This window comes from Sylvia atricapilla, chromosome 2 (assembly GCF_009819655.1).
Source record: "Sylvia atricapilla isolate bSylAtr1 chromosome 2, bSylAtr1.pri, whole genome shotgun sequence".
NCBI lineage: Eukaryota > Metazoa > Chordata > Aves > Passeriformes > Sylviidae > Sylvia > Sylvia atricapilla.
In genome coordinates this window covers 2930768-2948992 of record NC_089141.1, presented here as the reverse complement: position 1 = coordinate 2948992, position 18225 = coordinate 2930768, and the positions used below count along the sequence as shown (strand labels likewise).

Sequence of the window (18225 nt, the reverse complement as noted above, 5' to 3'; positions counted from 1 at the left end):
GGATATTCCCTTTAGCTGATTGAGGTCACACAGAGATTAAAATTACATGAATAATGAATGAGTGATGAGTGAATAAATTATCCATGGCTCAAATCTTAGAAGTAACTATTCTCATCCAGAATTAGCTATCAGTCTTCATGTGGTTTTACTGCACCTGGTCTCCAGGAGTGGCTGCTACTAACACATGAGAAAAACAATTCTATCAAAAGTAGTGCTGGCCAATATTCCTTTGTCAGTCTCCTCCCCTCAATTTCACCATGTATTTCAACAAGTTTGGGGATACGAAATGAGAACAGGTAATAGAGACTCATGTTAATATTTCTAACAGCTGTCTGTCTCTGAGATGTTACAGGCAAATCCTCAAGGCTTGCAGGACACGTATCCAAATGTCCTGAAAGTGTCTCCTTACCTGTTCAACACTTTGACCTTTGGTCACATACTCGTTGCCAACTTTCACCCTAGGATGCAACAAACCCTTAATCAAATCAGAGGAGTTGATTCCCATCAGGTAAGCAGCTTTGTCAGCACCTGGTCAGGAGAAACAATGTTTCAATTGGCTTTAAACTTTTACATGGAAACATGCTCAGCTAAAAAAAATTAATTAAGTACATTCACTTCAAAAGATGAATTGGATAAAGGCCTTGGTCTCAGTGCTTTGTGTTAGGTATGCCTGTACTCTCTCTTAAGGTCATCTGACTATGTTATACCCCAGTTGCTGCAAGAATCTCACTTACAAAACTCTTCAAGTTTAGGGAAAAGAATCTCTACATTGATTATAGACTGTTTCAGGTGCAAGAGAAAATAAAAGAAGCTGGACCTGAAGTCATAAAAGAGAAAGTTAAGGCTGCAGGATTTCACAACCATTTTGTGCAAATGGTCTCAAAAATTGAATTTGATCTTGTTAGTCTGACTCTGTCTGTTCGTCTCCTGCTGAGTAAGGTTATTCACCACTGAATAATCCTGTTAAAAATACAGCACTCTTGGCTGATCAGGAGCTAAAGTGTGCAAGAACAAAGTAAACAGACTGCTGCTTCCTCAGCACAGTGCCTGATACATGCCAGACTTTTGAATCTGAGGAGTAATTTTCGGTGTTATTCTTACTTTCAGTGCCATCAGCCTCTGCCTGCTCTTCTCGAGGTCTTTGCTTGAATTTCATATTCCCAAAGTGCATGATGGCACCTGTGAGCTTGTAGGAACCAGCTTTCTCATCAGGCACAAATCCCAAGATGTCCATGGCTTGCTGTGAAAAGGAAATACAGACATGTTGTCACTTCCCTGCTCAAAAGCAGTGGTGTTTGCAGCCCCTCAATCTGCCTTTGCATGGCAGATGTTATTATCCTGCCAAGGGGTGTTATCACCCAAAGCAGCCACTGGAACACCCTGAAGACCCAGCAATGGCAGGGGAGACAGGGGAGAGCTCTCTTCATCTACCATTTTATATATAAAAATTATAAAAGGTGGACATTACATGGAGCAAGGCCAGATTCCAAAGCGTGCAGTTTGCCAGGCCTTGTGCTTCACAGTCTGAATGCTGTTAAGACCCAATCCTGCTTTTGGTTTAGTCAGGACAGAAGTAAGGCTCCTCCCAGCAGTCTTCCTCCCCTGATCTAGGAAACCCAAAGTAAAAACCATACAGACTTACATCTGTTGCCAACAATTCTTCTCCATCATCCAAGTTGTCCACTGTCACTACTCCTTGTGAGCAGAAGTGGTAGTCATACGGGTTGGTAGAGATCAGGAGCATGTCTGTAAAAGAACTGCCAAGGTCAAAACTGCCATCCATTCAGGTTATCCTCAAAAATGGAGATGGAAAAATCAACTGTAACCTTCATTTGTCCCTGCACTATTGAGTTGTTTTGTTGTTTTTATTTTAATAGCTGCAGGGCAGAAAATAGCTCTCTTATTTTACTATGTTAGTCTGAAGATGTAGAGGAAGTGTGAATGGAAAGAATATGGAAATACTGCATATTAACATCTACTGTGCATACACATCTATTGAGTATGCATTGCAGTAACTGAGTTAATAATTTTCTGTACAGTCCTACTTTCTGCCTTGCATGCTTTTAGGTGAAAAAATCCCATCTAAGTAGAGAGGAGAAAAATATTTTAGTATGATCCAAGACAGGGAGTATGGGCATGGCTCCCTTTTTTTATAACAGACTCAGAGAATAGTGACTTCCAGCATCCTTTGCAGAAGACACTTGGCTTTTGATAAATACAAGTTGGAATATGGCTTGCTCCATTGTCATTCCTTCATATCAAAACCCAAAAATGCAGAGTTATTTTCTACAAAGCTAGCTGGCTCTAAAAGTACAGACAGACTCCTGCTTCCTTAAATCAACTGAAAGTTTCACCCACATTCACCAGACAAAGGTTTGGTGTAGATTACAATCTTTTATGTGCAGACACACATCCCTACTTATCTAAATATGTGTGTATGTAAATATATAGCTATCCATATATGTTTATATGAAATCTCATTCTCTATAAGCCTGTCTTACTTTGCTCTGTAGTCACTGTCATTTATATTGCTTTATCTATAGTTATGTTCATCCATACTTATTTCTATTTATACTTATCCATATTCAGATATGGATGTGTTTATATACAAGCACATACATTTCTCGTGTACAAAACACAAACCCCTGTTAGTTTCAGTCTCTTCAACAGCCTGCAGACATGTTCCTGCTGGCCAGAAAGGCATGTGCTGTTGTGGAGCACACAGAGAGTTTATGAGAAACAGAGCATTTTCCCAGCACAGGGATTCTCACAGGAACCTCAATGCAAAGCTTCCTTGAAATCTTTCCAGTAATTGTCATTAATTAGGCCACGTAAAGCTTAGAGTGTTAGGGACTTGACCATGCACTGTCAGGATAATAAGACTTCAAAAGAGATTATGATTGCTATGGCTTAGTGGGAGTTTAGAAGAGCAATAAAGTGACTCTCCAACATATTTCACAAAATGTGTTCCTTCAAAGCACAAATTAAAGACAGCAAACCACGTCACTTCAGTAACTAGTGAAGGTTTTATTCAAAGCATCTCGGCCCCTCTCTGCCCACAGGTCTGTGCGACCACACTGAGCCAGGGGAAGCTTGAAAAGAGTAATCACCACATAATCAGCAGCAGGTAGCTTTGAATAGTCTCTACTGCCACACAGCATGCTGGGATGTCAGTTTTGTCACTTGGGGCAGAAAGAGGAAACTAGTTTTTCTTTGTGGACCTATAAGCAAATCTTCTCATATGTGAAAATCTGGATAATTAAAGTTTTATCACCACAAATGCTTGGAGGCATAGCATTTTCCAGATGTTTTGAGACCTTGGATTACACAAATTCAGTGTGACACTTCTTGCCGTTATAGTGCTATGTTTTAAAAGTCCTGCCTGAGTCTTACTCCCATTAGATTAATCTGTAATATGAGAGAAATGGTGTCTGCTGCTGCCACTGGAACAACATCTCTAAAAGATTGTATTTGACAGTGGAAGTTCAGTTTCATCAAGTGGAAGAATAAGGGCTTTTCTGCACATGGGTTTGCCTCCTAACCCCTCATCCTCCGTTTATTTAGTTTTAGGTTCTTAAAAGCTGTGGATCCACATAATGCTTACCTAGTAACTCTGGTTTCTTTCCTGATAGGATTTGGTAGAAGATGTGATAGTCTCTTTCACCAGGTTGCTGGAAAATCACTCTGGATTTCTCCAAAAGATCTAGTTTCATAAAGAAAAATTCAGTGAGAAAGGATCTCACAGCTTTCAGATGAGCAATTGTATTTTTTAAAAGAAGAGAGTTTGCTGCTTACAAATCTCAATATCAGCAGATGACAGCTTGCCTGTAGTTCCAAAATGGATTCGAATAAATTTACCCTAATTCACATAGAAGAATATTCTAATTAGTGCACATAGTATACACAGAGGGAAACAAAGAATGCAGCTTGAAGGCAATCATTTGGCCCAAAGAATCAATTTATACAAACTCCTTGGCTTTGCACAGGCATATTTTCAATGAAAAATATCAAACAATGATATTACTGTCTTCCAAGCCTAAGCCTGTATATAGAGCTATGTAATCTTCTTGTGGAGAAAGGATAACAGTGTACTTATCTGTCAGGCTAAGATATAGCAAAGCACATGGCTTCCAGTTGCATCATGCAGGTTTACTGTAATGCAGGACTCAGAGCATTAAGCCTGAGCTTAAGACAAACAGGCTCCTTTTTTGGCTTCTTTTCATTTGCAGTCCTAACCTACATGCACCTACTTATGTCAGAAGAGTGCTGTGATTTTACACAGCTTTGTCTATTAAATTTACATATCCATCTCTCCCAATTCATAAAAAACAACTAGTTTTCATTTAGTTTCTCATATTCAAACACACAAACTTTTAAAAAGAATGTTCCAGCTGACAGCTTCTTATACAACTGTGTAGCTTTATAGATGCTTACAACCTCAGGTCCTCTCCACCCCATCCAATTTAATTTTTAACAGGATTTGTTAGGGAAGCACGGGCTCTAAACTCAGGCTTGTTATCCCCATGCCACTCCTTTCAGACCTCCCAGATGATGTCAGCCAAAGGCAGCAGAGGCAGAGCTCCCAAGAGGATTGCACTCCTGCAAACCTAATGGAGAGGAGCAGAGCCCCAAGGTGATGGCAGCACCGAGGGACAAGGACAGCTTCCTGAGCCAAAAAGGCAAACCTAGCGGCTCAAGGGTAGGAGTGCTGCTGCAGGGAGGGTCTGCACAGGAGAGGATGTGGGAGGGAACAGGGACCGTGGTGTATTTCTGACACTTAGTGGCAAGGCATAGCAACTATAGGAAGGACAAAGGACAGGCTAGTGGAAAAAGGGGTAGAAAAATAATGCAGAGGCATTCCTAATTCTGAGGAAGCTCTACCACTGCTGTACAAAGGGCTTCCTAAAACTGGGCTTTGCTTGTCTTCTGTTCATTTTAAATGATTTAAACAGCTTAAACTATTATTAAAACTTGATCTTTCTCTGTTTCTCTTCAGGCTTTTGTTAGATCCTACTGTGCTATTTTTCCACTCTGTGGAAATCCAATAATTTTAGTGGGCAAAATGCAATCTATGAATGGATAATGACACAGGTGTTATTAACTGGCCATTGTTGAATAAGACATCACTAGATTATGCTGCAGACTTACGAAACGTGAGGAATTATCATTTCTCAGTGTTTTGGCATTTCCAAAAGCTTCCAAGGCTGGGTTTGCTTGAATGATTTGATCCTCCAAGGTTCCCTAGAAATCAATGTTGAAATACTATTAAGAAACCTACAGGCCACAGACTCAGCTGTGAGCTCTAGCTCAGTCATGCATTTGTTTACAGAGTGCGGCCTCTGTAGCAAAGTGATTTATTAAGCTTCACCCCAGGGGCGGCACAGTGTGAATGGCAGAAGAGTGAGACCATCAGTCAATTATGAGTGCTTAAAAGGCCTCGAACATTCTGCTGCTCACTACTGTTTGGCTTTGTAGATTTATAGCTTGTGCCATCTGCACAAGAAAGAAATCACCAAGTGTACTGCAGAGCATGTGGGGACATCCCAGGAATGAGGAACATGTGTAGGAGAGGGGCTACTGAAGACAGTGACAAGCACTAGAATGCATTTGATTTAATAGCACTTGGAAGCTTGTAACATTTGGGATTTTTGGAGATGAGAAAAGCTTTAACTGCTGCTCGTGCAGGGTTCAATTTGGGAAGTGAATGACTTTTCCTGCTGGGGCTCCTGGGATCATTCACCATTCACCTGGGAAACCACACAGACTGAAAGGCTGAGGCTCATGGCACATTTGACAGAGCCCAGCACCAATTCTGCAAGGCAAAAAAAAAATAGCAAAACTGATGACTTACCCCAGTTTTGGTAGCTGGCTGTTTACAAAATAGGAATACAATGGAGAGAAAAAAGAGAGAGAATATGAATACTAGCATTAAGAACAATATTCAATATAACAATCAGCAAGGCTAGCTGTCTTGTGGGCACTAACACACCAGCAGGGCTTTTTGAAGTCTGCAAAAAGCATGTGTGGCTGTTACTTTGCATTCACCATACATCACAATGGTGCAAAACCAGATATTGCAGCTGGAAGATGCTTCACGTAGTTTACCAGGCCAGGCTGTATTTATTTTTCCTCCCTGACATTATTCAAAAGTTTAAGTGTGGCACAATCTTATTGCTTAGAACTTGTCTGTTTGCATTTATGCTCTTTTATTCTTGCCACCTAGCAACAGTCTCTTTTCCCTGTTCACTTAGTTGGTGTTTTGGTCTATCATAGGACATCTCCAGAGCAAAACCAGGTAGATTTCTGCAGTGGAAGTTCAAACAATAAGCTTGGGGTAGGAGCACCATTGCTGCACGAGCACAGCAGGTTTTAGACACCACGATGAGCACAGCCCCACTGCATGCAGGAAGCTGGCTCTGGATAACTCAACCATTTATCAAGAAAGCCTTACAGGCCTCAGGAGAAAGGGGTTTAGAGTTTGGTGACGTGAGTTCTGCGCACTAACTTGAAGCATGGCTAAAATTTTGGCCTTATAAATACAGTTCATAGGAATCAGTTAATTCACCACAAAAGAGCACTGAACCCTTCAAGTGCAATGAAGCTCATAGCAAATAAGCTCATAGCAACACAAGATAACAAGCAGCATGAATACATCATTCACTGTAGCCTTAGAGAGCACTTATAAGCAGAACAGCACTTATCCAAACAGATATACAGAAAAGCTGATTGAAAAAATATCTTTTGTGGACAAAAAAGCTTTCAATGAAACAGACATTTTGATGAGAAGTTATAATCCTAGTCTCTTTGGAGACTATTTTCCCATTTGAAAAAAAAAATCTTATTCTTTACACGCTTCCTATCTTTTGACCAGTTTTAACACAATCAGAAGGATATTTAGCACACACAAAACCTGAAACGCCTGGGGAAAAGAAGTGGCAGCAACAAGCATCTGTCCAGAACCAGAAGTGGTGTTTCTGCTCCATCTGGAGCATGGTAAATTCATGTGTGCCTCTCTCCCTTCAGAACAGTGTGCTCTCAGTACTGCAGACTCATGAGGTTAGTTGTGCACAAGAGAGGAACCTTGAACTCAGTCAGTTACCAGCAGACTTACATTCTTTTTACCAGTTTCACCCAGGGCTGCCACTGTGGCAAAGTACTGGATGACTCGTTTTGTGTTGACAGTCTTGCCGGCGCCGGATTCTCCACTAGAGGAAGGGGGAAGAAGACAAAAAACATTGCTCAAACAGCTGCAACTCATCCTTTTGAACCCTGTCCAGCCAGCTCCTCCCCTCAAGGCTGTTCTCAGACTCCCTGACTCTGGTATCTGCAGCCTGTTGCTCAGCCATTTCCAAGGAAATACATCAAATTGACTGAATGAAGAAGTGCAGTCCTATGACAGCAGTAACAGGTTCTTCATACAACTGAGCTCAGAAGTCCTGCACAAACCCATGCTACACTGAGCTTCTTTTAGGGGCATGAAGTTTAATTACAAACATCCAGACTAACTTTCTGGGGTATACATATATACAGTTAATGAGCTAGAAAAAGCAGAGGAAAGTAATCTGCCAGCATTACCCTAGAGCACGTGCAACTTTGTAGATACCCAAGTCTCCGTCCTTTCATGCTTGCCAGTAAACATCACACCTCCTCTTTTCTACCTTGGTCATCTCCCCCTCTTTTGATTCATCTATACAACACTCTGAAATATAACTTTCAGCAGGAGTAACCACACTGAACAGAAGGAGTCCAGAAAGAGGACAGCCACAGAAAGGCTAATCCTGCAAGGAGCAGTTTTAATTGCCTGCTGAGTCATTTTCATGCCTACATGAATGTTCACCAGATGGGGATCAGAAATGGGCAAGGCTTCATCAAACCTTTAGCTACTCCTTCCTCATGGAGGTCAAGTTAACCATCAGTTGGCCAAATTGACAGTTACTCCATTCCAAGCAATTTAGCTGAGATTTTAAGAGTCAACTTGTTTTTTATCAGGGTTTTTTTTCTCCAAAGTTTTTCACAGCAAGAGAGCCTCAAATCAGTCAAAAAAGAAGAACTTACGTGATCAGCATAGACTGATTCTCCCGATCTGTGGAGGGGAAAAAAGAAAAAAGAGAGAGAAACTTAGTAGGGTGAACAAATCACTTATTATAATTTCAAATGAGTACCAGAATCAGTCATGCAAGGACAGGAGAGGATCACATGAAGCAAAGACAGAAAGATAAAAACTGTTATCATTTAGAAAGATTTCCAGAAGTTCCCTGAATCCTTCTCTTGTGTTTTGCTCAAATTGGTATTAAATACCTGTCAGTTGTACACATTCATCTTTGTCTGGGAAACTATAATACAGAAAGTAATTTCCTGTTCTGAAAGCATTTATTCTCTTACTCCTGCATTTGTCTTTGCCTGTGTCTGACCTTTCTGCTCCTGCAGTAGTAGACCAACCCAAGTAATTTTTTCTTTTTTCACAGGCTGTTCCTTAAAATACATGTGTATTCTTCTTCATCTGGCCGTGCTGCTGGAACTAAGCAGCCTATTGTCCACGCCTAATTGCCTGATCAGAAACAAGCATTTATTAGAACACTCTGCAACCCTAATATATTATTAATCAAGTTCAGCAAATGCTAAATCATGGCAGCCTCCCAAGTCATTGAGCCTAAATTCCTCTCTTCTTTTTATAATTCCAGTCATCATGGCAGGCTACATATTGAGCAGCCTTATCTGATAGAAGAGCATCTCTTTGCAGCCACACACACATCCCCTCTGCCCAGTGCTTTTTGTCCCCTCATAGCTGAGGCACTTTTTCATTTTATTAAATCCAAGTGTCAGCAGGATGTGTTCTGACTGAGCCTCTTTTGGATTTCACCTGCGGCCCCTCAGGCCCAGGAGGGAGAACATGGCTGCTGCCCTCTGCCCAGAAACTTTTCTTCCCAGTACTGCCAGGGTCAGGGCCTGGAAATTTCCCTGGGAAATCCGGAATTCGCTGCCACAGGACTGGTGAGGAAATTTCCTGGGAAAAGCCGGGATTCGCTGCCACAGGACTGGCAGGCCTGGGTGAGGCCCACAGTGCCCCACAGGCCTCGCCCTCACGGCCCTTTGAATGCACACATCTCGTCAGTGTCACGGTATGGAGCATAAACTGACTGGGGGTTTATTTTTGGCCTTGGGAAACACTGACAGACCTTTAGGAGCTGGCTCCATTTCTATTGCGGACTGACGGATTCACTCAGATCAGACAGCTCAATTTGGGCACCTGACAGACAGGTATGAGGAGCGCCACAGGAACAGGCAGGGCGGTTCAGAAACAAAACAGCTACACAGATACACACACAAATACAAAATCATGACTGACTGCCTAGCTCCTGTTACTTGTGGACTATTTCCGTGTTTGTTACATGCTGTGCCTGCAGCAGAGTCGGGTGAGGCCGGGGCGCGGGCGGCAGCGGCACTTACTGCGCAGCATGTCGTGGTACGCGTTGTCAGCGATGGAGAAGATGTGTGGAGGAGCCTCCGAGCGCCGCTTGCCTTTGTACGCAGCTACAACCTCCGATTTGTAGACTGGCAACCACTTGTAGGGGTTTATGGTCACGCAGAATAAACCGGAGTATGTCTAGAGAGTAACACAGAGTGGGAAAAATCACTCAGGTGGTAAGGCAAAAAGTCTTGGTTAACCAAGCAGGATGTGTGGCATTGTCAGCTGCTGAATTAGGTTTGAATTCTGACTTGGATTTCAGACTTTCTGAATTTTGGAAGGTACTGGTTTGCTAAGTGACTTCCTAATTGCGATTCATACCAAAACTACAGATATTGAACAGTTTTCAAAAGGGGAAAAGTGGTTTTCCAGAAATGGAAACATCCCTTTCAGTAAAACAAAGGAGCAGCAAGTAGATTTGAGTCTGGTCTTGTGCCTTGCTGCTCCATGGGTGTTGTTTCCTCTTGAAAACAGACATTGCAATGGAAAGTTACAGCTTCCCTGTCTGAACTCCATTTTTAGGAGGAGAAACAACCTCCCATTATTAATTTTATGCAAGAACCTCAAGACAGTTTCTGGTGGGTGTTACAAGACAAAAGCACTTCATAGTGTCGCACCCCAAAGCTGTGGAACTTTTTTGAGCTTTGGAGATGCCAGTTTTGTAAAATTCTCGTTATAGTTGCTCTCTGGATGATATACATCAGTTCTCTGGGGCCTGGTCACTCTGAGGAAGAATGAGTTTTGAGTTGTAACCCCAGGCAATTGGTGTCAGCTGGTAACTTTTCAAGTACTTAGCCCAGCTTGGGGCAGTATCTTCAAAGAAACCCAGTTATCATACCAGCACAATCACTATATGCACAGAGATTAATGAGCTCAATTAAGTTCTAAAAGTTTCAGGTGAAATTCAGTTCCCTTCCACTAAATATAGCATGAGGACATGCTCCTGAATGGCCTTGGCATGAATCCTCAGCCCTGTTTTCTAGAAAGTAAAAGAATACACCCCTACCAGTAAATGGATTAAGGCAAGATGCCAGTTTAATTTTCTACCTATACTGATCTGCAAACAAAGCTGTGCTTTAGGCCCTGCATGTTCATACAGGAGTTACTAGAGAAACACAGAAAATGTTTGACAATCAGAATTTAAATCGGTAATCTTCGATTTGCTTTTCCGATTAATACCAAAAAACAGAGCAAGGATTGGCTGGAAAATCAATGGATTCCTTTGACTGATTTAAAACATAATTGAATGCAGCTAACTGAAAGCAAAAGAAATCTCCATGGCTGGCATTGACATGGATTAATATTAGAAGATAGAAAATAAACTGGGTCTCCCCAACACCTTGACTTAAGAAAAATGTCCTCCCCACGCCTTTCCTAGGCAAGCAAGCAAAACTAAGGAGCCAGGCACCGTCTTACTCATTCACATTTGTGTCTGAATCCAGCCAGCTCCAAGCAGCATCTTTCTTGAGGTGAAGAGCAAGACCCTCCCTTTTGTGACTTATCAGAGTTGTAAAATTAACACGAAGAGCACAACACGTTCACACACTCTGTCAGCACCTGAAATGCAGTGTCACCACTTGTTAAATGTGCCTGTGCAGTGGCCCTTACATAGATCATCCAGTTGCTGTAGCGCTTCCTCAGGTTGTACAGCACGGACGCCTCGTTCAGGTGCGTCAGCATAGACATGTCCTCGATCATGTCAAATTTGGGAGGGTTCATTGTCTGCACATCATCTTCTTTTATGGTCATGGTCTGCAAAGACAAGCAAATACAGCAACGTGGAAGACACTGGGGTTCTCTGTTGCTCCATGCACCTCATGGAAGAAAACATATTTTTCCCCCAGCAAAGAGAAATTCTCCAGGTCAATCCCTGCCTGTGTGCACAATACCGTGTGTTTCCACAGGTATCAGAAGAGTGGGGGAAGGCTGAGGTGACAAAAGTAAGAAGCTTGATGCTATAGCTGCAAAAGAAGCCATGAATTTTGCTAGAAGCTGGGTTTTTAGCTCTGGGAACCAAACCAGAAGTGGCTTGCAAACCTCCAGTCACAGCTCACCCCAGGCTGTGCGGTGGCTGATGCTCACCCACCCATCACTGCATTGCTGGTTTTCCCTTGGTGGGTTTTGGTGTTATCCTATCCTGAGCTGACATCAGTTACTGAGCCTTCCCATTCCCAGAACATTTCATGAAACCAAACTGAAATCAGGACAATTCTGTAGCTTGCAGCTCTGGCCTTGTTAGTGACAGATGACACAAAACCAGTTTTGTACCCTTCCATCCGTTGTCTGCACAGTCACTTTGCCTTCACTGGTTTCTGTTATTTCAGCTTCAACGTAAGCTTTCTTTTCATCAGGAACCCAACATTTCTTCTTCCCTGTGAAATTAAGAAGACTGAGGGTTCACAGCCTTGCATCAAACAGCAACACCATGCCTAGCTAAGTGAGATTGCTGGACTACTTTTTCTGCAGAAATGACACAAAACCTCTGGGATTGCAGCAGATTGGCAGTGCTGGGAAGCTGTGTGATGAAGCATAGGGCTCCCAAATGTTGTCTTCCTTTGAAGCCACTGTTCGGCTTCCTCTAGATCCTTCTAGCACAGGATGTCAAAACATTTCACAAATGCTGGCTAAGCCCCAGCCTCCATGGGAAATCCATAATCATTATCACTAGTGTGCAGATGGAGGAACTGAGATCCAAGCCCAAATTAGGGTGTTTGCTAAAAAGTCACACAGAGAATTTCAAACTGCTCAAGGAATTCAGCCCACATTATTTGACTGCCAGCTATCAGATTTAACCTTATTCCTTCACATTCTTCTGAGATTTGTGTTGAAAAACACCAATATTAATAACTCACATTTAGTTATTTATGTGCCTTTTTAGAGCCCAGAGCAGCTGCACAAGACTTTAGGCCTTTAGTTACAGCAACTGTTGTGAATAGTGAAAGGCCCCAGTCATTGATGTATTCACACTTACTACTAAACCTCAGGGCTCATAGAAACCAATTTAATGAAAAATGAATTATGGGAAACTAAAAGCTAACATCACATTATTATACACGCTGCAAAGACATCTATAAGACATCTAGTCAGGCCACAAAAACATCAGTGTCTGTTGTTTTTCTCTAAAACTGACAGAGATGATTCCCCTTTTAGCAGAGCAGTACCAATACACCTTCTTCTAAATCTAGATAAACATTTACTTGTCATAGATTATTTTTACTTTTTACTATCTGGGAGTTTTTAGTAGCTCTGCAGAATAAAGGAACCCGAACTTGGTTGAACCAGCTACCTCCAACAGCAGCAACACAGCAGTGACAGTGGAGGCTTTGCATCCTGCTTTGCTCTGCATTTCTTTGACTATATTTGTAAGTAACCCTTACCCCTCTGAACCAGCCCCTAGCAGCACAAGGGGTTGTGACTCTGCAACTCACCATCGAAGGCAACAGTCTGAGCCTTCATCAGCTCCTTCTCGCTCTTTCGGAGGTAGGGAGCAGCCTCCCCAAACTCTGACATATCGACCATCATCTTGGCAAGGCTTCAAGGTGGCACAGCTCACAGAGGAAAAAGAAAGGCACCCAGTCTACTGAAGAAAGAGGGGAAAAAAATAAAACAATGGTCCATTTTGTGAACAATATCAGGCAATATAAAATGCTTAGCATAACATGGCAGTTGGCTGATCAAAGGGATGATTAATGTTAAACACAAATGCCTAATACAGATTTGGGACTATACTGCATGTTTAGTTAAACACTTCCTTGGCTCAGTTTATTAATCTTGAGCGGTTCTTAACCTCAACATTGGTCACAGTTATCTCTGGAGAAGGATTTTGTCTCTTTTTTGTGGCATAAATGGTGCTTAAGAGCAGGAGGGCCCACTTGAAGCTGTGACTTTAAAAACCATTTAGCAAGGGCCTCTTCTGGCCCCTTTCAAAATTGCCTGGAGCAAGGGTAGGCTCTCCTGCAGGTCTCCCTGGGGCTGTGCCACTCAGCCGATTCAAGCACCATCTCAGGTAGGCACTTTCTGGGAAACAAGGAGCAAGGCTTCACTGCTGCAAAGCTGCAGGGATGTGTGGGCACGCTCTCACTGCTGCTTTCCAGCACTGGAGCTGGAAAGAGCTCTGCTCCCTGCACTCCTCTGATTCAGGAGCTGGCGTGTCAATAAAAACAGGACTAACGCGGCTCCGGGAGGTCCTGCGCTGGTGCAGCTTCCCAGGTTGCTGCTCCCTCTGATTTCACCAGGCGGAGCATCCCCCTGCAGCTGGGCATGGCTAAGAGCAGGTGTATCTACAGAATTGGTGCAAGGGCTTTGTATGATTTCGGATTGCTTTGAGTTTATCAGTCCAGCTTAACACCTACACTTCTTTTCTCAAATGACAAGGGCACAGTGTTTAGGAGTCTTTTTTTCATGAAAGAGAGGGGCAGGGGACATGGGTGTCAGCGAGATTAATTTGCTGTGTTTGTACTGCCAAGTAATTAGTTTGTTTTGTACTCTCTAAAATGATCAAATAGATATGTTGGGATTTTGTCTTGTTTAGGTTTGCGATTTTTTTTACAGACACAGACATTAATACTTACACACACATAAACTACTCAGCATATTGTCCAGAGAATGTCTAAAAGAAGTTACACTGCTAAAAGGTGTACATACACAATTTTAGAATTTCAGGTTTGGGGGTTTTTTTAAGTCAGGACACTATCTAAAGCTGTATAAGTGACCCTCGGGTTAATCTCTTCCCATATTGTATTTATTGTGCAATATACAGGGCAGCTGAATAAATTTTCAAGACCCCTATTAAGACAGACACTGTACTCTTTCAAAATTTAATTCCATTAATTTCTAACAGAATCCTGGTAGAGATAAAAACTCCTTGTGAACCAAGGCAGCTTTTTTTTTTTCAACATGTTCCTCTTAGGGAATGTAAAGCCCTATGATAGCAGAGTTGCCAAAGTATTAAATCCAGCCCTCTCCCACTGCTGCAGTGAAAGCTTGATACCTTCTGTCTTGTTGCTGTAGAGCAAATATTTTCTTTCTCAGAACTAGCTTTAATTTTTTCTAGATTTTAAAGTAATTTTTTTAAACCTTAATCTTTTTAAAGATTAAGCGCCTACATAAGCACAACTATCACAAACTATTTTAACATCATCTGAACTGACCAAAGTTCCCAGCTGGAGACACAACTCAATGGCAGAGCCCCTCTCTCTCTCTAAGTGTGTCTCAGCTCTAGTGGAGCAGTGAAATTACGTCAGTTCAGACATTTAAGCAGAATAGCGTTAGAGCACACAAGTGTCATTTCACATTAAACGTGCAAATGCCAGAGGGGCCACTCCAATGTTAACCTCTAGGACCCAGGGCAGGTTCCCACAAGTCCTAGAATACACTTAAGTGCTCTGAATCACTTTTGTGCAACCTGGCTCCATTTGCAGACCTCCTAGGGACAGATTCTCAGCTATCACCTCCTTATCTCTTCCTTTTTCCCCCTCGATCATGTTCAGGGTGGACCACTGCAGCAAGTATTTTATGGTGTAAAGCAGCATTCTGACAGCTGGGAGAGAATCCCTTTTGCTTCAGCAGCCTGGCTGTTTGGAGTTACAGCAGAGGCTGGAGCCCAGGCAGCACAAACTTTGGGGTGCAGAGAACTCCATGAGGCAAATACATTGGCAGATACAAGAAAGATGGTGCATCTAGGCATGGGAAAAACAGACCCTGTCTGTCTTTACTGGGTCTGTTTGAAGTGACTGCAGCACTAAGGGCAGGCAGGGATAATGCAGTAGCAACTGCAGTGGCACTGCCTGGCCTGGAAAGGGGGCCCACTAATGCTCCAGGGGTTGTAACTCAGGCTGGATTAAAGAACGTCTCTGACCAACAAGCTGCTTAAAACTGCAAATTGCATAAGCCATCATCTCTTGCAGATGACAGAGAGGCAAAAAGATGACTTGCAGGCACTGGCTAATCATTTCACTCAGATGCATAATCTGACACTTCCCTAACTGGTTATTCCAGCTGGTTAAATGAATGCACTGATGTTAGAGAAGAAACATGTATTGGCTATTCTACCATCCAAACAGCATCCTACAGTGATTACCACAGGCTAGATGTTTACTGATACTACTGCTAAAACTTTAAGCCACATGAAAACCTTAATCATATCAAACCCACGGTACAGTGTTAGAGCACAGCACCCACACTTAAAAGTGAGAGAGGTTGGTACTCACCCTGGAGAGCACACAGAAAGTGTCACAGCTCTGTCTGGTCCAGACTTTATATGTCCTTATCTCAAGGTCACTGCTGATAACTGTTTAAAGGCATCAGCAGTTTCCCCCATGCCTATATTTGTCCGCTGCATCCCAGCTGAGGAGACAATGCCCAAGAAGGGGACACATGTGGCTGCGTCCTGAAGGAGGGGGGCAGGAATGTCAGTGGGGAGTGGCACTCTTGGTCCCAGCCACCCCTCACCACACCATTCTTGCTCCATGACTTCATGGAAGAAGCCTTTCCTGCTTCCTAGTGTTTTCACTAGGGCAAGTATTGTTTTTCCAAGTGCTTCAGAACTTAATTACTGTGAGCTTGCGGGTGTGTGTGTGTACATTAAGACTATTGAGACATAACTCCTGTGGAATATGAAAATCAAAGCTTTTTGTAATCAGTGATTATTAAGGGAATTCGGTTACATGAGCCAAATTCCCTTCAAGCAACAAGGCTATCATGTGGGTTCTCACATCCCAGTCAAGGGCTTTAAATCCCTTTTTGAGTTCCTCTTGACTCTTAAAGATAAGACTATGGGCCCAGGTTTGGAATACACAGGTGGTCCCCAGTTTATGAACAAGGCAAGACAGAGAAGAAATCTAAGAATGTATTGATTCTGCCCGGAAAGTGAATCACAGATAAAGAATAAAGTAAGCATCAATTTTAGGGAGTCCTTTGCCTCAGGAAACTAATTTATGAGTCTCAGTTTAGGCAATGTCTGGCCTTCTTGTTGTAAACTCATTTTTCCAGTGAAACAAGCACCATGAGTAATTCAGGTCTCATTTCATTGCAACCCATAAATAACAAAACAACTGACACTGCCAGATTGATTTGCTTTTACCAGCATAGGTAAATATATAGGTTTACTTTGGTTCTAGCATAAGCTGAATATAAAAGCAGAAAGGAAAATAAATACTGTGGATAATGTTTGTTGGCCACAAGGGAAGACAATATATTTGTGCTCTACCAAACTCAATTCCAAGGAAGCAAGGAGGGAGCCTATCCACAATCTTATTGAATTCCTAGATACCCACAGGAACAAGTGGCTTGGTTTGTGACCAGGCAAGAAGGAAAATGTCTGCATAGTGAGTCTGCTATTTTTAAAGCTGTTATGCTGATGACTGGACAGGGACAGGTTGTACAGACAAAGTTGGTTTGTAAGAAACAGGAATTTCTGGAAGTGATAGGCTCAAAGACTGATGTGGCAGCTCTGAGGATTTGAGCACTTTAGTAACTTGGTATTTTTAGCATTTGGGGAATGCAACCAAGAGACAGAGATTCACTACTGCTGTGCTAGAGACATGCTCACCTCCAGACAGTCTGGAGAAGAGAGTGCTCTGCTAGGGAGCAGATACAGGGGTAGAAGCTAGGGATGAAGCTTTCCATCCTGGTCTGGATTAGTCTGTGAAAGGAACCTGCACTTGAGCTGAACACAAGCAGCTTGTGTCACGTTCTAGAGTCTGACTGGCCATCACACACACACACACACACACACACCAGAATTGCTGCCTAGCCTGCTGCTTTGGAGGTGTTTGGTGCCCTGCATCACAGATGTGTGTTGGTTTCAGATTTAAATCGCTATTTTTTGCTTTATATCTGGCAAAAAAAGAAAAGAGGTGGTGATTTTGGCTGCTGAGGTAAACAGTGAATGGTTGGGTAAACTCAAGCAGATGCTCCTGATCACATAATTTGAAACAAGGTAAATCACAAGCCATCCCCAAGATTTATGGACATTGTTAATCTGCTGCAAAGACTGAGAATATGATTATTTCAAGCCATGAGGATATTAAATGCTGATACTCCCTCCCTCTTGCTCCTCTGTCACATAGCCAGGAGCTTTACTTCTAAACACAATATTCCCATTTACCACCTACATTGCTTAGAAGAAGTCATCTTCTTAAAAATAGCTGTTATCACTTACATCTTTTGTGTTCTGCAAATATTCAGCTTTCATCAGTCCTGCATGAACACTACAGTCTTGCTCCCACGCCTCCCTTTTCTTTTTTGGGGTTGCAAACAACTGTTTCCATAGCTAATTCTGAAGCAATTTCAATGCTTGTGTTGCTTCGAAAGGGACACAGATAGCTGGTTCATACATAATCAATTTATTAACTTTGCTAGCCTGATGTGAATGGATACTGCACATTAATCCTGCATTTCTGGAGTTTATTTGCTTTTTCTTAATATGAAACAGAAATTGCAGCACATTTTCCCTAGATTAAATTTGTAACAGGGACAACCAAAGACATTTGTCTTTTGCAGGGGCTACTTTTAGAAAGGTTAATGCTGGTCACTGTTTCTAGGGAAACAAGGGTCTTTGATAAGGAGCTCTTATGACTAAACTATTTTTAATAACATTACATATTGGAAAGGAGTGCAATAACATTTATCAGCTCTAGACAGAAGATAGTGTCAATATTGTGGTCTAATATAGAAAAGTTGACATCTTGGATCTGTAAAAGCTCAGTTATGAACCCTCTCTATTTTCTTAGGCAAAAAGATCAGCCAGTCAGCTGAGT

At 42.3% G+C, this 18225-nt stretch overlaps 1 protein-coding gene across 2 annotated transcripts in view; it reads right to left on the bottom strand.

Annotated features, from left to right (window-relative positions):
* MYH15 (myosin heavy chain 15) overlaps nt 1-13077 on the bottom strand; it is a 468786-nt gene extending 455709 nt beyond the window's left edge. Inside the window, exons 1-13 of one of the 2 annotated variants that reach the window (XM_066340666.1) lie at nt 12895-13077; nt 11735-11838; nt 11075-11218; nt 9448-9604; nt 8056-8083; nt 7112-7205; nt 5852-5869; nt 5149-5241; nt 3796-3859; nt 3605-3703; nt 1643-1746; nt 1102-1240; nt 410-528 (exon numbers count right to left, since the gene is read on the bottom strand). In XM_066340666.1, the coding sequence (XP_066196763.1) occupies nt 410-528; nt 1102-1240; nt 1643-1746; nt 3605-3703; nt 3796-3859; nt 5149-5241; nt 5852-5869; nt 7112-7205; nt 8056-8083; nt 9448-9604; nt 11075-11218; nt 11735-11838; nt 12895-12988 (1257 nt within the window). In that variant the 5' untranslated portion in view covers nt 12989-13077. Of the gene's footprint in view, nt 1-409; nt 529-1101; nt 1241-1642; nt 1747-3604; nt 3704-3795; nt 3860-5148; nt 5242-5851; nt 5935-7111; nt 7206-8055; nt 8084-9447; nt 9605-11074; nt 11219-11734; nt 11839-12894 lie in introns of those variants that run through there. The other variant, XM_066340665.1, reaches the window with a different exon arrangement.
* Nucleotides 13078-18225: the final 5148 nt, after the last annotated feature.